The 26,772-nt window shown below is 39.3% G+C and overlaps 1 protein-coding gene across 1 annotated transcript; it reads left to right on the forward strand.

Moving 5' to 3' along the window:
- Nucleotides 1-422: 422 nt before the first annotated feature.
- On the forward strand, nt 423-25,411 carry LOC148150156 (regulator of G protein signaling 22-like). The gene is made up of 5 exons (XM_087985869.1): nt 423-560; nt 974-1,002; nt 16,580-16,642; nt 24,260-24,478; nt 25,322-25,411. Exons 1-5 carry the CDS (start codon nt 521-523, stop codon nt 25,409-25,411), a joined length of 441 nt encoding a protein of 146 aa, XP_087841995.1. The 5' UTR covers nt 423-520.
- Nucleotides 25,412-26,772: the final 1,361 nt, after the last annotated feature.

The raw sequence follows: 26,772 nt of genomic DNA on the forward strand, positions 1-26,772 counted from the left end.
TAAGAAACAACAGCGTTTCAATTCGACAACTTTCACCGGGACACTCCTATTAACTGGAGTGACAATATTCACGCTCACCCCGCTTTCACTGGCATTTATCCTTTGTCCGGTCAAACACACAAAAGCGCGAAGTAAGAAAACTTTGTATCTAAGTGATGGAACACGGATTGTGGGAGCATTGTTTGTTCAGGTCATGCTTACCGCTTTTGTGTGCAGCTCCATAGCAACCCAGACAGGTACAAAAGCATTCATTCTTGTTTGTTTTCGTACGTCCAGCAGAACACGCTGCCCCTTTGCCGAAAATTATACAGCAAGCAAATTGCTCGCTGTGCGTCTCTGCTGTAGCACAACATCACCGACTTCGGGAAAAGCTTAGGGGAGGCTGAGCCTGAAACTTATGTAGTCCACAATCCAGAATTCCCGCAGGAAAATCTCCAAACAGGCACAAGGTCACAAGCATCAAATTCTCATAAACCCTTCGCTTTCTGCCTGATCTCGGTTCTGAAATTGCACTATATCAATGGAGAAACGAAAGATATCGCCAGACAAACTGACCACTGGTAGGTAGGCGTTTGATCCGGAGAACCGTGGGAGATGCTCAGCGACCTGTTTCAATGTAAAACGAAGAGTCTGGCGCACTATATGAAAATCGAAGATAATAGGTTTTATTGTAGATACACAAACCTACTCCTATGGTTTGTCACTCGGCGACGGGCCAAGGAAAAATTTCAGCAAATAAAGCAAAATACAGGCCAAGTAAATATAGTCTGTTAGCATTTGAAATGATTGGTATGAAATTTCAGAAACACTGGCAGTTGGTTCTAAGGCGCTGAATAGGACCATGGTTTGGTTTCTGCGTTTTAGTCGACCTTTGCGATATTTATTACTTGTTTATGAGGTTAGTTTTAGTGAGCTCAAGATTCCGAGAACGGCATTCTAAACATCTTAACTCAGATTTCTTTTTGTTTTTCAGAACCTCCTGATATAACAGCGGATGACTTTGTAAGTGCACGCATTCGAGGGTGAAATTATATGGTAAAACAATTTATTGCAGATGTTAGGGATCTTAAATAAAAACAAGAAGTGCTGGAAAAACTCAGGTAGAACATTTCGAATCCAGAAGGGCATCTCCAAAACTGAAAATTAAAACTACATGTCGGAGTAAATTTCTGCAGATGCTGGAATCTGTACTGAAAAAAAGATGCTGGATATCACAGCGGGTCAGGCAGCATCCATGGAGAGAAAGCAAACTAACATTTCGGGTCTAGATAACCCTTGATCAGATTTCCAGCATTTTTTGTTTTCAATGAAAATTATGTGTTGGGTGAATGCATTCACTCCTTCCCATTTGGGAGTATCTTTTGAATGCTTTCAGAAAAACCCTACAAAAGAGAATAATGTGTACAAGTAAAGTGCACGGGATTGGGGTAGTGTTTTGGGATGGGCAGAAATTTGTTTAACAAATAGGAATAAATGGTCTTTTTCTGAATGGCAGGCATGAAATAATGTACTGGAAGTGTCTCCTTATAAAATTCACACCTTTTAAACAGAATAGTTTAACTTTGTACAGTAAGAATTCTCTAAATATGCCTGAAACTAAGATATATCTAAAATTGTATATTCAAAGCTTTTTGTTGATATTCGAAGAACATTAAAGAAAGTCCTCACCAAAGAACAGATATTAGAGAGGTGACTAAACAGCTGGTTTAAAGGTAGGGCTTAATGAGGATATTAAAGTAGGAGAGGGATGTGGAGACATAGAGGGGTTTAGGGTGATAATGAAGAATAGATTGTGTGATTGAAACTTCAGTCACCAGTGATGGAGCAAAATGAAGTTGAAAGGACAATTTTTGGATTAGATCCTTCATTAGGTCTCATATCCTATATCTAGGTATCCACCAATTTAACAATGGGACTAATATTTTTACATTGACATGCATTCTGGCTATTATATGTTACAAAAATAGACACATTGCAACCATTTTTCAACCTATTATATCTTATTTGCATTCATCATTGTCCTCACTCAATTTCCAAGCACACACACACAATCTTCAGTCAATGAGTAGAAGCAAGAAGCTGATTGTTTGATTTCCTTAGGCCAGGAAGATCAAGACACCTGTACTGTATACTATAAAATTATAGATCTTTTGGATCAGGTGCACTTTTGTGCTCACCAAGAATAGTCTTTTTCCATTTCAATCTTTGAGGAAAAGGTCCCTGCAATCTTCCATAACAATGTAATTTAGCCCCGATCTCAAAAAAGCAACATTTCCATCTAGAAGGCCACCTAGTCTCTTGATGATAGTTAACTAAGTTGTTGGGGTGGGGGGAGGGAGCCTTCTAGGATAGACCTGCATTCACAAGGAGGCTTGTTCAGACAATCACAACTCATTTTACACAGGGCATCAATCTGGTTGATTTGAATCCATATCTCAAAATGAAAATATATTTCTGCCTTTTGTACTACTTCAATTCTCTGAAATATAGACATAAAACTTTCAGCTTGTGTTCTATATTTCTCTATGTAATTTGTTAATGCTGATTATTTTAACTGCTTTGTTTACAACTGTTTGTTTTATTCTTTACACTGCTTATTATTAAAAAAAACCTTGTCCATTTTTATGTGCCTCAAATATTCTGCCATTCATTTTTATAATTGGGTTACATAAAATTAAACTATTAGCTGAAAAATTAGTCCCAAAGACCAATTTGTTTTTGTCTAAATGAAATACTAACCAGGCAAAAACTAAAATGCCTAAACTCACTAAATACATAGTAAGATAATTCTCCAGTAGCCCAGATTAGTGGGAAAGAGGAGTTCCATTTCATGGGGCATTGGCATCAGTATTGGAACAGGAGGGATCTGTACAAATGGGACTGTCTTCACCTGGATCGGTCTGAAACCAGTGTTCTCGTGAAACACATAAATAGGGTGGTCACTAGGACTTTAAATTAGTGAGTGGGTGGCGGGGTGGAAGGGAAAGGAAAAATGACAGGAAGTATGATGGTAAATAAAAAGGTAAACAGCAGGTTAGCATGTGCGCAGGAGGGTTTAAGTACAAGGCAGACTACAAAAGAAGTAAAAAGGAAGGATAACTCAGGAGATATTATTAGGGATGTTGGAAATCATGAGGGCATGAAAACTAGCATAAGGGCACTTTACCTGAATGCTCGTAGCATTCGTAACAAGGTCGATGAGTTAACAGCACAAATCATCACGAATGAATATGATTTAGTAGCCACTACAGAGACATGGTTACAGGATGGTAAAGACTAGAAGTTAAAGATCCAGGGGAATCAGACTATTCAGAAGGACAGATAGGAAGGTAAGGGAGGTGGTGTAGCTCTGATATTCAAGGATGACATCAGGGTGGTGCTGAGAGATGACATAGGTTCTACGGAGAATAAGGTTGAATCCGTTTGTGTGGAAATTAGAAATTTTAAGAAGAAAAAGTCACTGATAGGCATAATCTACAGACCACCAAATAATAACATCACATTGGGGCAAACAATAAACAAAGCAATAACTAACGCCTGTAAAAATGGTATGGCAATTATCATGGAGAATTGTAATCTACATGTCGATTAGTCAAACCAGTTTGGTCAGAGTAGCCTTGAGGAGGAGGTCTTTGAGTGTATCCGTGATAGTTTTCTTGAACAGTATGGAATGGAGCTGACAAGGGAGCAAGCTATCCTAGATATGGTCCTGTGTAATGAGAGAGCAACAATTAACAACCTCATAGTTAGGGAACTTCTTGGAGGGATCGATCTAAATTCTAAATTCTAAATTCAACCTACATGGTTGAATTTAGAATACAAATAGAGAGCGTGAAGGTAAAATCCAAAAGCAGGCTCCTGTGCTTAAATAAAGGAGATGACAATAGGATGATGGAGGACTTGGCTAAAGTAGACTGGAAACAAAAATTTTATGGTTGGACAGTCGACGAGCAGTGGAGGACTTTCAAAGCAATTTTTCAAAATGCTCAACAAAAGTATATTTCAGTGAAAAGGAAGGACTGTAAGGAAAGGGGTAATCTGACATGGCTGTCTAAGAAAATAAGGGAGGCTTTCAAATTGAAAGAGAAGGTATACAAAGTGGCCAAGAACAGTGGGAAGCTAGAAGATTGGGAAAGCTTTGAAGGTCAACAGAGTCATAGAGATGTACAGAATGGGAACAGACCCTTCAGTCCAACCTGTCCATGCCGACCAGATATCCCAACCCAATCTAGTCCCACCTGCCAGCATCCAGCCCATATCCATCCAAACCCTTCCTATTCATATACCCACCAAATGCCCCTTAAATGTTGCAATTGTACCAGCCGCCCACCACATCCTCTGACAGCTCATTCCATACACATACCATCCTCTGCGTGAAAAGGTTGCCACTTAGGTCTCTTTTATATCTTTCCCCTCTCACCCTAAACCTATGCCCTCTAGTTCTGGACTCCCCGACACCAGGGAAAAGACTTTGTCTATTTATCCTATCCATGCCTCTCATAATTTTTTAAACCTCTATAAGGTCACCCCTCAGCCTCCAACACTCCAGGGAAGACAGCCCCAGCCTGTTCAGCCTCTCCCTGTAGCTCAAATCCTCCAACCCTGGCAACATCCTTGTAAATCTTTTCTAAACCCTTTGACGTTTCACAACATCTTTCCGATAGGAAGGAGACCAGAATTGCATGCAATATTCCAACCAATGTCCTGTACAGCCGCAACATGACCTCCCAACTTCTGTCCTCAATATTCTGACCAATAAAGGAAAGCATACCAAACGCCTTCTTCACTATCCTATCTACCTGCAACTCCACTTTCAAGGAGCTATGAACCTGCACTCCAAGGTTTCTTTGTTCAGCAACACTTCCTAGGACCTTACCATTAAGTGTATAAGTCCTGCTAAGATTTGCTTTCCCAAAATGCACACCTCGCATTTATCTGAATTAAACTCCATCTGCCACTTCTCAGCCCATTGGCCCATCTGATCCAGATCCTGTTGTAATCTGAGGTAACCCTTTTCGCTGTCCACTACACCTCCAATTTTGGTGTCATCTGCAAACTTACTAACTGTACCTGTTATGCTCGCATCCAAATCATTTATGTAAATTACAAAAAGTAGAGGACCTAGCACCGATCCTTGTGGCACTCCACTGGTCACAGGCCTCCAGTCTGAAAAACAACCCTCCACCACCACCCTCTGTCTTCTACCTTTGAGCCAGTTCTGTATCCAAATGGCTAGTTCTCCCTGTATTCCATGAGATCTAACCTTACTAATCAGTCTCCCAGTGGGAACCTTGTTGAACGCCTTACTGAAGTCCATATAGATCACGTCTACTGCTCTGCCCTCATCAATCTTCTTTGTTACTTCTTCAAAAAACTCAATCAAGTTTGTGAGACATGATTTCTCACGCACAAAGCAATGTTGACTATCCCTAATCAGTCCTTGCCTTTCCAAACACATGTACACCTGTCCCTCAGGATTCCCTCCAACAACTTGCCCACCACTGAGGTCAGGCTCACCGGTCTATAGTTCCCTGGCTTGTCCTTACCACTCTTCTTAAACAGTGGCACCACGTTTGCCAACCTCCAGTCTTCCTGCACCTCACCTGTGACTATTGATGATACAAATATCTCAGCAAGAGGCCCAGCAATCACTTCTCTAGCTTCCCACAGAGTTCTCGGGCACACCTGATCAGGTCCTGGGGATTTATCAACCTTTAACCGTTTCAAGATATCCAGCACTTCCTCCATCTATTTCCCTACAGTCTATATCTTCCATATCCTTTTCCACAGTAAATACTGATGCAAAATATTCATTTAGTATCTCCCCCATTTTCTGATGCTCCACACAAAGGCTGCCTTGCTGATCTTTGAGGGGCCCTATTCTCTCCCTAGTTACCCTTTTGTCCTTAATATATTTGTAAAAACCCTTTGGATTCTCAATTAATTCTATTTGCCAAAGCTATCTCATGTCCCGGTTTTGCCCTCCTGATTTCCCTCTTAAGTATACTCCTACTTTCTTTATACTCTTCTAAGGATTCACTCGATCTATCCTGTCTATACCTGGCATATGCTTCCTTCTTTTTCTTAACCAAACCCTCAATTTCTTTAGTCATCCAGCTTTTCCTATACCTACCAACCTTCCCTTTCACCCTGACAGGAATATACGTTCTCTGGATTCTTGTTATCTCATTTCTGAAGACTTCCCATTTTCCAGCTGTCCCTTTACCTGCGAACATCTGCCTCCAATCAGCTTTCGAAAGTTCTTGCCTAAAACCGTCAAAATTGGCCTTTCTCCAATTTAGAACTTCAACTTTTAGATCTGGTCTATCCTTTTCCATGACTATTTTAAAACTAATAGAATTATAGTCGCCGACCCCAAAGTGATTCCCCCCACTGACACCTCAGTCACCTGCCCTGCCTTATTTCCCAAGAGTAGGTCAAGTTTTGCACCTTCTCTAGTAGGTACATCCACATACTGAATCAGAAAATTGTCTTGCTACGTTCCCCTGAGAATCCATCACCCCCTCCATTTCCAAAACAGCATACCTGTTTGAAATTGGTATCTCCACAAAAGACTCCTGCACTATCTGCCTACCTCTCTTACCCTTCCTGGAGTTAACCCATCTATGTGACTGTATCTGAGACTTCCTCCCCTTCCTATAACTGCCATCCATCACATATTGTTGCTGTTGCAAATTCCTCATCGCTTCTATCTGTCTCTCCAACCAATCCACTCGATCTGATAAGATTTGCATCGAACAGCATTTAAGGGGTATAATCTGCAGTAACCCTTAAACTCTCTTTAAACTCCCACATCTGACAAGAAGTACATATCACGGCAAAGGCCATTTTTGCTCCTTCACAATCTACAGACTCAGAAAATAACACCATCTTATTCCTCTACAAACACTGCCCCAGGTTAAATTAATAGCTATGGCTTATATTTTAAGTTTAATCAAGAGACTTATCTCCACAAACATATAATCAAGAAAGAACCCACTGTACTCACTAATACAGCCTTTCTCTTGGACAGACTTAAAACAACAATTAACTCATCTGATTCTGTTCTGTGAACTTCGCTAACAGTTCTTCCAAGATTAGTTGTGAATTTCACTGTTTGTTAATTTTCCCAGATGAACTCCGATGTCCAGCGATACACGAATTCAAACAGCAAAGGCGGTAACTTTGCAGGTTCTCTCTCTCTCTCTCTCTCTCTCTCTCTCTCCTGCACTGTCCTCACCATGTGCTTCCTTTGTCTGCTCTTCTCCCTTTTAAAACTATTGTTGTTTTGACTTTTTTTATTCCAAAGTTCCAAAACAATGCAACAGCATATAAAACAATAATTGCTGCTCCTGGAATTCGAGGAAATCACCTAAAATACCTTAAAATAAAGAGCAGCTCTTACAGCCAGAAATTTTTCATGTCCTCCATCTTGGATTACCCAGAATCCAATGAAAACCACAAAAAGAGCTATAAAGTAAAGTAAGAGAGCATGACAAAAAAAAACTACAGAATATAAAGACAGATAGCAAAAGTTTTTATAAATACATAAAATGAAAAATAGATGGCAGGAGAAATACCAAGTGCACTTGTGATAATTTTCCAAAATTCACTGGACTCTGGGGCAGTTCCAGCAGATTGGGAAACAAAAATGTGACGTCACTTTTTAAAAAGGAAGGTAGACCAAAGATGGGGAATAATAGAACTATAAGTATAGACTTATAAAATTATAATTTAACTTCTGCAGTGGGAAAGATGCTTGAGTCTATTATCAAGGAAGAAATAGCAAGACGTCTGAATAGAAATTGTCCCATTGGGCAGACGCAGCATGGGTTCATGAAGGGCAGGTCATGCTTAACTAATCTTTTGGAATTCTATGAAGACATTACGAGCAAAGTGGACAACGGGGACCCAGTAGATATGGTGTACCTAGATTTCCAAGAGGCCTTCGACAAGGTGCTGCAGTACAAGAGATAAAGATAAAGATGCATGGCATTGTGGATAAAGTATTCGCGTGAATTGAGGATTGGTTGACTGACAGGAAGCAATGAGTAGGGATAAATGAGTGCTATTCTGGTTGGCAATCAGTAACTAGTGGTGTGCCTCAGGGATCAGTGTTGGGATCACAATTATTCACAATTTATATAGATAGTTTGGAGTTGGGGACCACGTGTAGTTTGTGAAGGTTTGCAGATGACACTAAGATGAGTGGCAGAGCAAAGTATGTAGAGGACTGTGAATCTTTGCAGAGGAACATAGATACTTTAAGTGAGTGGGCAAAGGTCTGGAATACAATGTTAATAAATGTGAAGTCATCCATTTTGGTAGGAGTAACAGTAAAAAGGACTGTTACTTGAGTGGTTAAAAAGTTGCAGCTTGCTGCTATGCAGATGGACCTGGGTATCCTTGTGCATGAATCACAGAGGGTTGGTCTGCAGGTACAACAACTAATTAGGAAGGCAAATGGAATTCTGTCCTTCATTGCTAAAGGAAATTTAAAAGCAGGGAGGTTATGTTGAAGCTGAGGCCACATCTGAGTACTGCATGCAGTTTTGGTTTCCTTACTTGAGAAAAGACGTAGTAGCACTACATGAGAAAAGATGTAGTAGAGGGTGCAGAAGGGTTCATTAGGTTGATTCCAGAGTTGAGGGGGTGGCTTATGAGGAGAGGCTGAGTAGACTGGGATTATATTCATTGGAATTTAGAAACATGAGGGGGATCTTATAGAAACATATAAAATTATAGGAATAGATAAGATAGAAGTAGAAAGGATGTTTCCATTTGCAGGTGAAACTAGGACAAAAGGCCACAGCTTCAAAAGTAGGAGAGCAGATTTAGGATTGAATTGAGAAGGAATTTCTTCACCCAGAGGGTTGTAAATCTATAAAATTTCCTGCCCAGTGAAGTAGTTGACACTACTTCAGTAAACATTTTTAAGGCTAAGATAATGGTTTTTGAACAATAAAAGAATAAAGGGATATGGTGAGAGAGTGGGTAAGTGGAGCCGAGTGCACAAAAAGATCAGCCATGATCTTATTGAATGGCAGAACAGGCTTGAAGGGCCAGATGGCCTACTCCTGCTCCTAGTTCTTATGTTCTTATATGGGCAAGTGAATACTCTGGATGAATAACCATAAGTCAGAATGTTATTAATAAAAGGACAAAATGTGTAATTGAGAGGAGAAATCCTTGCAAACAAATTTAGTATCACCTTCTCTTTCTGAAGTTATCAAAACCTATTTTCATCTTCACCAATTGTGTAGTAATCTGGCAGGTTGGATTGTAATTGTTGGTATGAAAATCAGATTTTATCAAGAGCAAAATCACATCCCATCACAATACTGATCCATCTGTGAAAACAAAAATCTGCCTTCAGTTGTTAGAACACAGAGCCCGAAATACTGAAAGAAGGACATTCAATAATAACTTCTAAATGATAATTGAATGACTTGAAAAATTAAGTGTTTGGAAAGTACAGAGAACAGATAGAAAACTGGGCCTATTTTGACAGGCCTTTCAAAATCTGACTCAAGCAAAGGACGAAATGGCCTTCTGTGGTTTTGCATGATTTACTAACTCGACCAAAAACATTGTTAACAATAAAATGGTACTAAAACAGCTGTATGTCGCACAGATATAGAGAAATTATTTATCTTTCTGATGAAATGGAGATGTGGCCTAATTAATCGACCTTTCAGATCTGATCCTTGCTCCACAAAAAAACCAATGAAAATGTAGGTGATTTATGTTTATAGCACTGCAGCTTAAACAGACGGGCATTGTCACAGCTCATAAGCCCCTTCCTCCACACTACAGCACGTTATGTGGTGACAACAACTTTCAAACATCAACATGAGGTCACTGGAGAAAAATATTTGGGAAGCACTACCTGAGATCAAGGCTAATTTGCAAAATAAAATATTACACTTATTTGTCAGAGGATATTCTTCTGAAGTTGGGATCAATGATAAAATTCAGAGGCAGTATCTAACTTGTTTTACATCTGATGGTAATTTTCTTTCCATTATTTGTGTCATAAATATTCAAAAGGTGGAAGACAGCTCAATTTTCCAGCACCAAAAGCCTACATCTTATTGCACCAAAAAGCTTTACATTCTAAAAGCAACATATAGCCCATCATACTATCCAAGCATTTTTTTAATTTTGAAAAATGTATGTGAAGGATGTTATGAAGGTTTAGAGATGTAGTATAATTTAAGAGAAAGACGAAGCTAGCAAGGACTGACTGAAATCACCGAGTGTCCTGAACAATTTAAAAATGTAACAGTTGGTTGAAACAAATAGTTAAGCTGTATTGCCACGGAGCAAAAACAAACTCAAACTCAGATACCAAAATCCAATCAAATTTGAATTTATTGTTTTTATGACATCAAACTACTGAAATGATCTGATGTTTCGGGGTATAAAACTGGACATTTTGAACAGTTAGAGGGAGAATTGCAAAGAAAACCAACGTATGGACTGCTAGCAGAATAGCTCTCGGAAGAGTACCTGTCCATAAGAAATTTGTGCAGCAGAACACCGAAGTCAACCTAGAGAAAACTTTACAGAGGAAAATCTACAAATGAGAGTAGACAAAGCTGACTAGTTATGAAACATGATTTTTTTTTTGTAAATCTTAATCGGGGTTTTTTTATCAGACTGGTATTGTAAAGTAGGAGGTAAAAGATAGGTTAAAGAGAAAGAAGTGGTTTTAATATTCTCTGTTGGACTCAAAGAATAAAATTGTTTATTTTTACTTTAAATCGTGAAATCTGGGATAGTTCTTTGCCTCTAGAAATTTAACAGATTATGGTGTGAGGTGAACTTCTCTGTGTGTTGGGTTTAAATTAGCAGAAGGGTTTACCCCATGTCAAAACAGTTTGGGCACTCGTCAGAGGTTTGAACAGGTTTAGATAGATCCATTCTGAGATTTGGTCAGACTTGAATAGATTTGGGGTACAAAGAAAGCCCAATAGATTTAAACACTTGCCGGTTAGTCTCTTAGATCTTTAAATAAAACGTAGGTGAGACAATTTGTTTAATTCCGGTTACTTGCGGTCAATTAAATTAAAAGTGAGAGAAATGGCTCTTAAAATGGCTAAAAAGGTTCTAGGGTTTGAAGATGATTCCCGAATTTGCCAAGGAAGTTTAGAAAGAAAAGAAACGACCATACTCTTAGAATTAGCAAAGTGGTTAGAATTGGGTTTAACCAAGGACAAAAGTAAAACTGAAATTGTAAGGGAATTACTCAAACACTTAGGTGTGTACACTTAGGTGTGTCAGAGAAACAGACAAGTGCAGTAGAGTTGGAAGAACTTAAATTACAATTGAGGAAAATGGAGTTAGAAGATAAACAAAGGGAGAGAGAAAAAGAGAGAAGGTTCTTGGCTGAGCAAACAGACAGAGATTTTGAACTTGAGAAGTTGTCACTTAGTCAGCAAAGTCAAATTAACAGGATGGAGATTAAAAAAGAAGGTAGTGATATATATAAATATGTCAAAACTCTGCCACATTTGGATGGGAAAGATGTTGAAGCCTTTTTTATTTCATTTGTAAAATGGCTAGGTAGATGGTGTAGTCCAAAGATTTATGGGTAATGCTAGTTCAGACTAAACAGTAGGCAGAGCTCGTGAGGTATTTGCTGCGCTGTCTGATGAGGGGGTCAAGAGATTATGAAGAGGTCTAACAGGCTATTTTAAGTGCTTATGAATTGGTACCAGAAGCTTATAGACAGCGGTTCAGAAACATAAAGAGGGAACCAGGACAGACTTATCTTGAGTTTGAAAGAATTAAACATAGTAATTTGGTAGATGGGTGCGAGCCTTAAAGATTGTTTAGACCAATGAGGCTCTAAGAGAGATTATTCTGCCGGAGGAGTTTAAAATCTCATTTCCAGAGATGGTAAGAATTCACGTGGATGAACAGCAAGTCCGGGAAGTGAGAAGGGCAGCAGAATTAGCAGATGTTGGTGCATAAGACACACTTCCAACCAGATTTTGTCCTGTGAGGAATAGAAGTTGGGAGAAGGGTAGATTGTACACTATAAAACAGAGTAGACAACACTAGTAAGTGTTTACCACAGGTTAAAAAAGAAGCCCAAGAGTTTGGGAAGGAGGTGAAAGGCCTCAGGTGTTTCCACTGTGGTAAAGTGAGACAAGTAAAGTCACACTGCTATTCGTTAAAGAAAGGCACTGTGGGAAAAGATGTGGTCAAAGACGTTAAGCCAGTGGCATTAGTGAAAGTAGTAAAGGAAACCTCAAGAAGAGCCGAGGAGCTGCAGAAGAGTGCACAGCCTAGGCAGGGGCTGGGTACGGAGTTAGTACCTGATCTCAATGAAGAATTCGCCTCTGTGGGTAAAGTTTCCTCAGAAAGAACAGGGGAAGAGGGCAAGGGGTTATAATTTTGAGAGATACAAGATCTAACTAGTCTCTAATAGTAAGAGATGAGTGAATTTGCACTCATTTTGATGGTCAGAAATTTAGCTTTCCTCTGTAAGATCAGATTGGAGTGCCAGCTCAAGACTGAGGAAGTAAAGTGGAAGTGATTGACTGAGTGTCAGTTTCAGGAATCCAGTTTGTTCTTGGGAATGATTTAGCAGGTTGCAAGGTCGGAGTGACACCCTTGTTGTAGAGAAGCCCAAAGAAGATCACAAAACTGAAGAGTTAAAAGAAAAATATCCTAGTATTTTCCCAAACTATGTAGTAACAAAATCCCACCATCATAAGTGACAGCACTAAGCAAAAACTAAAGAGAAAGATGAAGGAGTTGAGGCTCAGTTAGCGGACACCCTGTTTAATGTAATGCAGGAAAAGCCTGAACAGGCAGAGAGTCAGACAGCAGTGTCTAGTCCTGAAGGGCTATGGGATTGCAACAGAAAGACAAGAAAATAAAAGATATATATGTGGATGTGTTTTCCAAAAAGGAGGCAGTGAATATTCCTGAGGACTATTATCTGAAAAGTAGAATCCTAAAACTGAAATGGAAACCACAGCAGGTTAGTGCCGAAGAGACATGGGCCGAAGTGCACCAAATTGTGTTGCCGGTAACATACAGACAGGAAGTGTTATGGGTAGCACATTGAACCAACTGTAGGATGTCATCTAGGTGGACGAAAAACTCAGGCTAAGGTACAAAAACATTTTTATTGTTTTGGAATGCACAAGGATGTGGTTAACTTTTGCTGTTCGTGTCATACATGCCAAATAGTAGATAAGCCACAGGCGGTAATAAAACCAGCACTTTTGAGGCCAATTCCCGCATTTGAAGAACCTTTCATATGGGTTATAATTGATTGTGTATGTCCCCTCCTGAGAACTAAAAGTGGGAACCAGTACTTGTTAACCATAATGGCTGTGTCTACCAGATTTCCGGAGGCAAGTCCATTACGAAGTATTAAGGCAAACGAGTATTAAGGTAGATGAGTTAGTAGCTTTCTTCACGTGGTATGGACTACCCGGAGAGATTCAGTCGGACCAAGGGTCTAATTTTACTGCGAGGCTATTTAAGCAGGTCACAGATAGCTTAGGTATACAGCACTTTAAATCAAGTGCATATCATCCTGAATCCCAGGGAACTTGAGAAAGGTGGCATCAGACCTTGAAGACCATGTTGAGAGCATATTGTCAGGATTACCCGAATGGTTGGGATGAAAGTATCATATTCGTATTGTTTGCCATTAGTGATGCTCCAAACAAACCTACTGAGTTTACTCCCTTCGAGTTAATATTCGGGCATGAAATGAGAGGCCCTTTGAAATCAAAGAGAAATTAACAGGAACAAAGTTGGAGATCTCACACTTAGAGTATGTATTGGAGGTGAGGGAGAGATTAAATCAAGTAGGTGAGTTAACCAAACAGCACCTAAAAAGAGCACTGCATAGAATGAAGCAGGTGGCAGATAAAAACTCTGAGACTTGGATGTTTTCCTGAGGGAATGACATATAGTACTGTCACTAGTGATAGGAGATCCCTTCAAAGCCACGTTTAGTGGTTAATATCAGATTGAGAAAACGTTGAGTCAGGTGAACTATCTAGTAAAGATGCCAGATAGGAAAAAAAACTGTATTGAGTATGTCATGTGAACATGTTGAAACTGTACTATACTAGAGAGAAAGAACTGGAGAAACAGGTGTTAGTTACTGCCCCACAGAATGAGGAATCAAATCCAGATGTTGTGGATTTTGATGTGCCTCAAAATATGTTAAAAATGAAGAAGTGCTTGAGGAGTGGGATAGATTACTAAACTTTCTGTCTCAAGAGCAAAGAACGCAGTTGAAAGGTTTGTTACTGCAGTATGAGGACATGTGTAGGAATCAGATGGGGAGAACTAATGCTATTGTACATGAAGTAGACGTAGGGGATCCTGTTCCGATAAAACAACACCCCTACCAACTTAATCCTTTCAAAGTCAGACAGGTCCAGAAGGAGGTGGAGGCTATATTCAACGAGAATATCATCGAACTGAGCCAGAACGAGTGGAGCTCGCCAATCGTCTTAGTTACCAAACTGTATGGGACTGAACGATTCTGCGTGGATTATTAGAAGGTCAACGCCATTACAAAATCGGACTTATATCCAATACCAAGATTGGAGGACGTATCAAGAAAGCTGGACAAGCCCGTTACATCACCAAGTTGGACTTACTGTGTGATTACTGGCAGGTAATTTTACCAGAGACAGTGAAAGAAATTTCTGCGTTTGTCACCCCAAATGGGCTATATCAATTCAAAGTGATGCCCTTTAGAATGAAGAATATACCCACCACATTCCAAAGACTCATGAACAGAGTTGTGGCTGGGTTAACAAACTGTTCAGTCTGTTTGGACAATGTAGTGCTCTTTGAATGACTACAAGAAGGAAACATTAGCAGTAAACTTACACAAAACCGAATTCACGAAAGCATAAGTGACATTCTTGGGACATAACATCAGTCATGGAAGGTTGACTCTAAGGAACAGATGAAGGCCTTCAAGGAATTTCCACGCATAACCTCAAAGAAAGAAGTGCTTAGATTCTTGCGACTAGCGAATTCTATTGGAAGTTTGTTCCAAACTTCAACAGTGTAGTTGCACCGTTAACCAATTTGCTGAAGAAGAACACAAAGTTTCAGTGGGCAGAACAATGCCATGGGGGAATTCGACCATTTAAAAGCAATATTAACCACCACACCAGTTTTAGCTGCACCAAACATTTTGAGACCTGTCAAAGTTGCCATCAATGCTAATGACTAGGAGTTGGAGCTGCAGTGCTACAAGAAGATGATGATGAGATTGAATTGCCAGTTGGTTACTTTTCAAAGAAACTCAACATCTACCAGAAGAAATACTCCATGATTGAAAAAGAACTTTTGAGTTTGTACTGGCCTTACAACATTTAACGTGTACGTGAAGAACAATGTGTTGGGGATGGTTGCGTACATGGATCACAATCCTCTAACATTCTTAGAAAGCTTTAAAGACAAGAATATGAGACTATTTTGTTGGAGTCTTATGTTACAGATGTTTAATTTACAAATCGTACATGTGTGTTGTAAGAATGTAATTGCAAATGCATTATCACAGATTTAACTGATAAATTTAGATAAGATTGATATCTATTCAATGTTATATATGTGTGGGAAGAAGTTAATATGAATTTAGACTAAAGTTATATATATGTCATGATAATATGGTTAAGGAATAGAGAAAAAATGAAGCCATCTTTTCATTATGATGGTTTTTTTTCTGAAGAGGGGAGATGATATGAAGGTGTAGAGGTGTAATGTACCTTTAAGAGAGAGAGGAAGCTAGCAAGGACTGACTGAAAGCACAGACTGTCCTGAACAATTTAAAAATGTAACACTTGGTTGAAACAACTAGCTAAGCTGTATTGCCATGGAGCAAAAACAAACTCAAATTTGGCCAATCAGTTAAAATTATGCCCAGATACCAAAATCCAATCAAATTTGAATTTATTGTTTTTATGACATCAAACTACTGAAATGATCTGATGTTTCGGGGTATAAAACTGGACATTTTGAACAGTTAGAGGTAGAATTGCCAAGAAAACCAACAAGTATGGACTGCTAGCAGAATAGCTCTCTGAAAAGTACCTGTCCATAAGAAATTTGTGCAGCAGAACACCAAAGTCAACCTAGAGAAAACTCTATGGAGGAAAATCTACAAATAAGAGTGGACAAAGCTGACTAGTTATGAAACATGATTTTTTTTTGTAAATCTTAATCGGGGTTTTTTGTCAGACTGGTATTGTAGAGTGGGAGGTAAAAGATAGGTTAAAGAGAAAGAAGTTGTAAATAGTGGTTTTAATATTCTCTGTTGGACTTAAAGAATAAAATTGTTTATTTTTACTTTAAATCGTGAAATCTGGGATAGTTCTTTGCCTCTAGAAATTTAACAGATTATGGTGTGAGGTGAACTTCTCTGTGTGTTGGGTTTAAATTAGCAGAGGTGTTTACCCTGTGTTGTAACAAGGACCATGTCCATTGTACCAGACATAACCGTACTTGGAAAGAGAAGAAAATAGAATGATTTACAAGCCTTAATTCTTTTACTAATGTCTATTTATCCCCCTAATTCTAGGAAGATTACTTGCTAACAGATAAACTACTGGTGGATTATTTCAACATGTTTCTCAGTCTACTGGTGAGTGGTTTTTTGATTTAGAATTCACTGAAAACAAATGGATATTTATTGACATGAGTAAATAACCCACAAGGTGAAATATACAAACAGCACTCTGAAACCACAGACTATTGCAAATTCTGAATTATGGACAGCCTTTGAAACAGCAATCCCCTTCGCAATTTAAAAACATCTGACACTCAGGACAGCACAAAACTACAGTGAACTACAATTACAATGGAACTAGCTGCTGTACAATGGGAAGCACTTTACACAACCTCAATTGGTGTGAGAATTGAACCCATAGTATTGGTCTTACTCTGCGTTGGCAAGACAACCTGCTAAGCCAACTGAGCTAACCAATCTCCTAACGCTATGTAAGAATAATCTCTTGTAAGGCTTTTTCATGCAAATTTGGTTCAACACCATAAAGTGTAAATTCAGTACAGTATCAAACCAGGTTTGCAAAGTAAAACATTGTGAAAACCTTCTTTTGTTTAATACAGAGAGTTGAGATATCACACAAACCATTTCATAAATGTTTGACATGATCATCTTTGTGATATGTATTTAAATGAACTCATATCAGTAATATTTTAAAATGCAGCAATAATGGAAAGCTTTATGTCAGAAATTAACTTCCTGGAACTCCTGCTAGTCCCAACATTTAAAACATTACAGGGTTACATAATACTCTTACAAGGTTTTAATCAACCTGTTCAGACAGCTTATGACAAACCTCTACGACACGTCTGAACCAGAAGTAGGAACACTACAAGGCACTTTAAACATGGCAATCTATGTGAATATATAATAGCTTCAGTAGAAGAGTGTTAAATATCTAGTAGCTGAAGGCAACAAGATAAACAGGTGTTAGGATTTTATTAGTTGATTATTCTGAAATGTGTCGTGGAGGGTTCTTCTGGAACAGTGATGGTGTCCCTACCTTTGGGTCAGAAGATCCAGGACCATGTCCCATCTGCTGTTTTGGCATCTCTGAACAGATAGATTAAAAAAAAAAACAAATTAGGGATATATATGGACAGAAACTATAGGGTCCAGAATGCATTATTTCCATCATCAATGACACTTTATTTAATCCCCAGTTAAGCATGTATTAACCATTCATTGTGAAAATGGTATCCTCATTCTTCTTATTTGTGATTTTTCTTTCATACAAACATTTGAGCCCCTTTTTCGAATGGCCTTGAAAGCTCCATTAATGGCGTCACAGCCAACAAGCCCATTTGTGCCATAAAAGTGGGCAGAAATAAGTCATTTTCCAAAATGACTTTTAAAACTTCTAACATCGAATCAAAGAAGAATGAAGATATAATTTTCCCAACTCTTACAGATGGCAGGAATTAGGAAATTATGGAAGAAGGATGAACTCCAAGAATAACAAATGAATAGTTAATACATGCTTAAGATGTTACATAAATAATCGTTATGCCCTGAATTTATGCCCAAAAACAACATTGTTTTTGAGATGACCCATAACCTGGAAGGTATAGAAGGAAGGTATATTGACTAATCAAAAGAAATCATATTGGTTACCAGAAGCTTCATTTAAAAAATGAGCACCAAGTAGCAGATTCATTCAATTGCGCTGTTTTAGATTTAAAGAAAAAACAATTAATGGGATGTCAGCATCACTGGCTAGACCAGCAATTATTGCCAATCTGCAATTAACTTTGAGAAAGTAATGGTAAACTGCCCTCTTGAAACACTGCAGTCCATTTGCTGTAGCAGACCCACAATGTTCAGGAGGGAATTCAAGAATTTTGACCCTCCAGGATTTTGATCCAGTGACAGTGAAGAAATGGCAATATATTTCCAAGTCTGGATGGTGATGGCTTGATGAGGAACTTGAAAGTAATGATGTTCCCATGTATGTGATGCCCTTATCCTTCCGGATAGTAGTGTTGTGGGTTTGGAAGGTGCGCTTGGAGAAACCTTACTAAATTTCTGCAGTGCATATTGTAGATAGTACACACTGCTGCTGCTGAACTTCAGTGTTGGATGGACTGAATGTTTCTGGATGTGGTGCTAATTAACTGGGCTGCTCTGTCCTGGATCGTGTCAAGCTTGTTGAATGATGGTGGAGCTGCACTCATCCAGGAAAGTGTGGAGTATTCCATTACACTCCTGACTTGTGCCTTGTAGTTGGTAGGAGAAAGTGAGGACTGCAGATGCTGGAGATCAGAGCTGAAAAATGTGTTGCTGGAAAAGTGCAGCAGGTCAGGCAGCATCCAAGGAGCAGGAGAATCGACGTTTCGGGCATAAGCCCTTCTTCAGGAGTGAGGAAGGTGTGCCAAGCAGGCTAAGATAAAAGGTAGGGAGGAGGGACTTGGGGGAGGGATGGTGGGAATGTGATAGTTGGAAGGAGGTTAAGGTGAGGATGATAGGCGGGAGAGGGGGTGGGGGCGGAGAGGTCGGGATGAAGATTGCAGGTCAAGAAGGCGGTACTGAGTCCGAGGGTTGGGACTGAGATAAGGTGGGGGGAGGGGAAATGAGGAAGCTGGAGAAATCTGCATTCATCCCTTGTGATTGGAGGGTTCCTAGGCAGAAGATGAGACGCTCTTCCTCCAGGCGTCGTGTTGCCATGGTCTGGCGATGGAGTAGGCCAAGGACCTGCATGTCCTTGGCGGAGTGGGAGGGGGTGTTAAAGTGTTCCGCCACGGGACGGTTGCGGGTGTCCCAGAGGTGTTCTCTGAAATGTTCCACAAGTAGGCGGCCTATCTCCCCAATGTAGAAGAGGCCACATTGACAGCAGCGGATGCAGTAAATGATGTGTGTGGTGGTGCAGGTGAATTTGTGATGGATATGGAAGGATCCCTTGGGGCCTTGGAGGGAAGTGAGGGGGGAGGTGTGGGCGCAAGTTTTGCATTTCTTGCAGTTGCAGGGGAAGGTGCCGGGAGTGGAGATTGGGATGGTGGGGGATGTGCACCTGACGAGGGAGTTGTCTTTTCGGAACGCTGAAAGGGGAGAGGAGGGAAATATATCCTTGGTGGTGGGGTCCGTTTGAAGGTGGCAGAAATGACGAAGGATAATACTATGTATCTGGAGGTTGGTGGGGTGGTTGGTGAGGACCAGTGGGGTTCTGTCCTGGTGGCGATTGGAGGGGCGGGGTTGGTGTACAGATTCTGAGGAGCCAGGAGTTAGGTGGTACAGGATTCCTAGCCTCTGACTTGCTGTTTAGTCTTTGTATTGATATGGCTAGTCCAGTTCAGTTTTCGGTCAATGGTAACTCCCATGAGTTTAGTAGTAGGTAATCCAGCAATGGTAATGTCAAGGGATGATGGTTAGATCCTCACTTATTGGAGTTGGACGTTCCTGGCATTTGTGTGGCGCAAATAGTACTTGCCACTTGTCAGTCCAAACCTGGATATTATCTTACTACGTTTGGACACGGACTGCTTCAGTACTTGAGGAGTCAAGAATGATGCTGAACATTGTACAGCCATCAGCGAACATCCCCACTTCTGACCTTAAGATGGAGAGGTCATTGATGAAGCAGCTGAAAGTGACTGGGCCATAGACACTCCCTTAAGTGTCCTTCTCATTTTGTACAAGCAAATATATAGCAGACAAAAAATATATCTGGAGCTATTTTCTTTAAAGTACAACTAAGCCCTGGTTTAATATTAAAATAGTGAACTCAGTGATGGGTAGTTTTGCTTTGCCAACAGCAATCAAATATTTATACATACTAGATGCATTCTTTTTCAAAACAAATTGTTTACTTCTGAATGGTGTAGGAAACTGTTGACTTGTCTTAGGAATAGCAGGTATTCATTGCAGTAATCATACAGAAAAAGTGGAGCTCCTCTGGAATCATGGAGTATGTATAGCCCCATATTAAACTTTATTATTCATCAAGTAATTTACTGTGTAAGGTGGTGACATTCTAGCTTCCCAAGCAGAAGCTTGTGGTTTCGAATCCTGCTCTTTCAAGACCAAATGAGACTTTAAACTGAGGCTTCATCTGTCTTTCTGACTGATACAAAAGTTTCCACACTGCCATTCAGAAGATCTGATGAGTTGCACTGACCAACATTTACATTTGCACAGCATCAAAAACAGAATTCTAGTCAGGATTGCATTACTGTTAATAGGGCTTTCTCTTCCCATGTTAGTTTCTAAATTTGACTAAAATGTAACCGTAAGTATACTTTGTAAAACAGTTCATTGGCTGTAAAATGTTTTATAACACTCAATGGTCAAAAATGCAACACACAAATTCAAGTATGATTTTCTTAATTACTTTTTAAATCAAAATTTTTGTTTTTGACCAGCACATACTCAATAGGCTGAAGGGCGTTTTCTGCACTATAAACCTCTGTGATCAGTGAATGATACGAAAACAGCAAAGGTTGTTGGAAATGTTCTGTTTCCACTACTTTCCCATGCATCCCTTTGCTCACCTTATGGAGTGGTGCACAGAGGACAATTTCTGCTGCTATAATGTGTGAGAGTACTTCACTGTGAAAAGCTTGTTACATTTCCAACTTTCCTAAGCCTCTAAGTGACAAGCACTTATAATTCCTCTAAGAATGAATTCATTTTCAATTCTAATTCAAGTTTGGAAACTGATTTTTCATTTCTTAAGTCTATTTATGAATCCCAGCTTTTCCACATTTAAGAATGTAGAATCTGTAGTTCAAATGAATTTCTAGGATCATAAGCTGTACTATTTATTAGTGACAGAGGTTCTTGCCTTCGGTAACATTAACATTTCACCAGCAAAGAATACTTTGGCAATGAGGGGATTTTTCTAAAGGCAGGGCAATGAGTATTGTTTAGTTCTGCTTACAAACAATTAAATTATGTGTGACCTGACAGCCCTGCCTTAGTTACAAAACAGGTTTATTTGTAGCTAAAGCGAAGTGGAATTTCAATTATAGTTTCAGTGCTCATTAAAGAAAGAATAAAATAGAACTGAAAATTTGGAATTGCAATAGGTTAGGCAGCATCTGTGTGAAGAGAAATAGAGCTAACCCTTCATGCTGATGATTCCATATAAGGTCATTGATTAGTACTATTGAGGATATTAAGATAAAGTAATATACCTGAATAAAAATTACAATGCCAATTTAAGATTGTAAATATGGTATATTAATGATAGACTTTCATAATGATGAACTTTCCATGTATTAAAGCTATGCTTCTAATCTTTTGAAGTCAAAGTAAAAACATACCAGAAGTGAGTCAAACAGTCAGGGCAGGCAGGGACAAAGCAGAGAACAAGGTAGGACTGATAAATTCAATGGCATTTATTTCAATACAAGGGGCCTAACAGGGAAGGCAGGTGAACCAGAGTCTCACAAACTTGATTGGGTTTTTTGAGGAAGTAACAAAGAGGATTGATGAGGGCAGAGTGGTAGATGTGATTTATATAGACTTCAGTAAGGCATTCAACAAGGTTCCCCATGGGAGACTGGTTAGCAAGGTTCAATCTCACGGAATACAGAGAGAACTATCCATTTGGACACAGAACTGGCTCAAAGGTAGAAGATAGAGGGTGGTGGTGGTGGAGGGTTGTTTTTCAGACTGGAGGCCTGTGACCAGTGGGGTGCCACAAGGATTGATACTGGGTCCTCTACTTTTCGTCATTTATATAAATGATTTGGATGTGAGCATAAGAGGTATAGTTAGTAAGTTTGCAGATGACACCAAAATTGGAGGTGTAGTGGACAGCAAAGAAGGTTACCTCAGATTACAACTGGATCTTGATCTGATGGGCCAATGGGCTGAGAAGTGGCAGGTGGAGTTTAATTTAGATAAATGCAAGGTGCTGCATTTTGGGGAAGGAAATCTTTTAGCATGACTTATACACTTAATGGTAAGGTCCTAGGGAATGTTGCTGAACAAAGTGACCTTGGAGTGCAGGTTCATAGCTCCTTGAAAGTGGAGTTGCAGGTCGATAGGATAGTGAAGATGACGTTTGGTATGCTTTCCTTTATTGGTCAGAATATTGAGTACAGGAGTTGGGAGGTCATGTTGCATCTGTACAGGACATTGGAAGATGTTGTGAAACTTGAAAGGGTTCAGAAAAGATTTACAAGGATGTTTCCACATTTGGAGGATTTGAGCTGTAGGGAAAGGCTGATCAGGGTGGGGCTGTTTTCTCTGGAGCATTGGAGGCTGAGGGGTGACCTTATAGAAATTTACAAAATCATGAGGGGCATGGATAGGATAAATAGACAAAGTCTTTTCCTGGCGTGGGGGAGTCCAGAACTAGAGGGCACAGGTTGAGGGTGAGAGGGGAAAGATATAAAAGAAACCTAAAGGGCAACCTTTTCACACAGAGGGTGATACATGTATGGAATGAGCTGCCAGAGGAAGTGATAGAGGCTAGTACAATTGCAACATTTAAAAGGCATCTGGATGGGTATATGAATAGGAAGGGTTTGGAGGGATATGGGCCGGGTGCTAGCAGGTGGGACTAGATTTGGTTGGGATATCTGGTCGGCATGGATGTGTTGGACTGAAGGGTCTGTTTCTGTGCTGTACATCTCTATGAGTATATGACTCTACACAACCAGCATAATTGCTGAAAAGACTTGTAAAGAACTCACTCACCAAATATCCATCTTAATAAAGATTTCCTCTGATTTAATGACCTCTGCTATAATTGAATTCACCCAAACTCCTCCATTTTTCAATTATTTTGTATTCTAGAATATTTTTAGATACTCTCCTGGGATGGAAGCTTCCCTATAATAAAGGAATGGTAGAATGAGCTGTACTCTGATTTAGAAGAATGACAGCTGATCTTATTGAACTGTATAACATTCTAAGAGAATAGATGTTGAGAGGCTGTTTCCCCGGCTGAAGACTCTAGAACTAATGGTAATAACCTCAGGATAAGAGTCCACCATTTAGAATTGAGGCGAGGGAACATTTCTAGTCTGAGGTTTGGATTTCTTTTTCCCAGAAGACTGTGGATGTTTCGTCTGTTAATATATTTAAGACACCTTGATAAATTTTTGGATTCAAAAGGAATGAGGAATGTGGAGATCTGATCATAAAGTGTCATTGAGGTTGAAGTTCAGCTATAATAATGAATGGCAGAGCATGTTCGATAGGTCACATGGCATGCTCCTTTTTATGCTACTTGCATGAGAAAGCATTACCTAAACCAGAAACAAGTGAGCAGTTGGACTATGGATTCAGCCTGTGCTACCCTATTGTTAGCAAGCACAGTAGCCAACATTGATTTGTCTTCTTATTTCCTGTCCCTCTGTATAGGGAAAAACTGTTGCTACAGTTTGTTACCTCCTGTCAGCATTCATCTAAAATTGGAGAAATTCAGTATTTGGGAACTGACTCTTGCTGGTTATAAGATTTTGTAATAGAAGATTTTTGATGTGAATAATGGATGTCTAAAGTGAGGAATTGTAAAAAAAAAACTAAGGACTAAAACTGAGAGGGAAAATCCAGGAAAAAAAATGCAGTAAAGCCTAGGAGAAGAAAAGAGTGGTTGTTTGCAGCAGTGTCTAGAAGTTTAATCACTAGTTCCTGAAGAATTCAGGGCCAATCCTAGAGAGTTGAGAACATATTTGGAACGTATTTGGAACAAGATCAATGTTCTGTCTGTATGTATTAAATTAGCTTTCACTTTTTATTTCGCAGAATTTTCCAATGCCAATTTGGTTTAACAAACGAATGGAGACATTTGAAATAGTTGACAATGCAAAGGAAAATCTGTTGAAGCAGTTAAAACAATTGGTACATACATATAGTCCTATGGACCCCATCTACAATGCGACACTCAAATCCCAAGAAAGACATCCTCAGTTTGAAAAAATTACTGCTCTGGATCTAAAATTTGAAAACAAGTTCATTGTAAAGGTAAGTAGACCCCCCCACCTCAAATTGTTATTACATCCTTAATAATGTGACCAGTGATGGTGTACTTATGAGTACTAATGATTGAAAAGAAATCTGAGTTAAAAATAGAATTCCTTGTTCAGGGACAATAATTTAACAAGAAAGATAGGTATAGATCATGGGTATTACCATTCATCAGAGGAGCAAACAGAATATAACATTGAGTCCTGTTTTTCTGTAGTCATGGAACAATACTGGTAGGATTCATCATCATTACTGCTTTAAAACTGACAGCAACATCTGCAGTCTGTAAGAATTACTGTCAGTGATTCAATGCTTCTCCACAGGTTGCGTTTTTGAAATCTCTGCACACTACAATTGCATAGCAATGACTGAACTGGCAAAAACGTTCCCTCTTACTTACAGTATAGAAATCTTGAAAAAGTTTTCTTGTTATTGAAGTGTAATTAAATTTTAAAGGTGAACCAAGTTCCTAATTGCTGCTGGCAAATTTCTCCAGCCATAAGAATATAATTTCATATTTGTGCAAAGTTAAATTTCTGCATTATGATAAAAATATTCTATGCTTCTAAAATATTGTATTTTTCTGAAATGTATTAATAATATTTTAGTCCTAAGTATTTCTCTCTCTCTGAAAAGTGAAGATCACTTCTGTCCTTTACTTCCTGGTTTGTTGTCTCTGAGAAAACTTCAATTTGATTGATTTACCCTGTTTGATGACAATAATGAAATATGTTAAATAATCTACTCACATATTTCAAATATCTTTGCTTCATTGTTTTTAAAAAGATTGTAATTCGATAAAGTCAAACAACATTAATTTTATTTTTTCTCCAATATTAGTACCTTGATCCTGTGCAGGGCATTAAATGGATAAAAAATGAGAGACTCCCAGCATTCCTTTTGAGTGATTGTTACTTTGAGTACAGGTAAAAAAGTCCAAATCTTTTTCTTTGACTGATTGTTATGATAATATTCACCATATACAAATATAATCATATTTTTTAAAACTTTGAATAAATGTCCACTTTTCTATAATAAAAAGTTATCATGCTTTAGTGCATTGCATAGTACTTATTATTTAGCTTGTATGGGTGATAAGAAAACAATCTTGCAAAGAGGTAAAACTAGAATGAAGCCAAGCCATCTGCCAAGGGTACATTTCAACTAGCTATTGGGGCAGAACTTCCCAAGGTTGGTTGCAGACCCCAGCGGGGTCACTGGACAAATTTTCAGAATCACAAGCACTAAGGCAGCAATGTCTGTCATATAGCTCCAGTTGTGTGCTAACAGCTGCATGGTCACTTTAGGTTTCTGCTTTAACTATTGGTGTTGAAATCATTCCACAGAGGCTAGTATTCAGAGACCAAGTCACTTCATATTTACACGTAGTATTTGACACTGGTCTGGCTCTTTTATCCTCAGAGCCAACTCTCAGAGAGAGCAGAACCTCTGACACCTGTTTATACCTGTCAGCCAGGGATCCCTAATTGGAAGAGGCTAACAACCCCAATCAGGGAACTCAAATTTTATGAGGTCCATCTGGCTGATTTTATTACAATGACTACATTTCTTCCCCTCTAAGCTTGGCAACATATGCGTGTGGCTTCTTGTAACTTTTCCTGGAGTGTTTTGCATCGGATCTGGTTCCTCCGACTCAGCCTTAGATGCAGATGGCAAGTACTGGACCTCAGCACGTCTTACACCTAGACCATCTTGGAAGAAACATATGCTCTTCTTTAGGCAGTAAAGGCATCAAAGCTATGACATCCACTGTGTCCACCTCAAACTCAGAGGTTTCTTTGATGCTAGATGGAGGAAGAGAACCCAGTTTCTGATAGACTTTCTGGATATTTTTGAGGGGCTGTAAATGTTTGCTCCTGCCCTGTTTGCGAGTTTATAGCTTTCATGTGGTCTACGTGCTTGTTCAGGACCACCTTACCTCCCAAAACTTTGTACATCATGGTACCTGACCTTGCATCGACCATGTCTCTTACCCATGCAGGGCTATATCTGTGTTTTCGGCACCAAACCTCATCTCCTGAAGTAAACTATCTTGCTCCTTTATAGGAGTCTGATTGACTGTATTAGCATTCCTGATGCTGTTTCAGTCTCCCAACCAGGTCCAGGAATACCAGGTTTAACCTGGTGTGCCATCTTCTCCCCCTTAGCAAATTTGCTGGAGCTATTCTTGTAGTAGCATCAGAGGTAGTTCGATAATCAAATAGGAACCCAGTTAATTTGGTAACATATGAAGCTGTGGGCTGTTTCTTTAAGCCTGCCTTCAAAATTAG

The sequence above is a fragment of the Chiloscyllium plagiosum genome, unplaced genomic scaffold (assembly GCF_037043375.1).
Source record: "Chiloscyllium plagiosum isolate Xiang-an unplaced genomic scaffold, Cpla_swu_hap1 HiC_scaffold_4, whole genome shotgun sequence".
Classification (NCBI taxonomy): Eukaryota; Metazoa; Chordata; class Chondrichthyes; order Orectolobiformes; family Hemiscylliidae; genus Chiloscyllium; species Chiloscyllium plagiosum.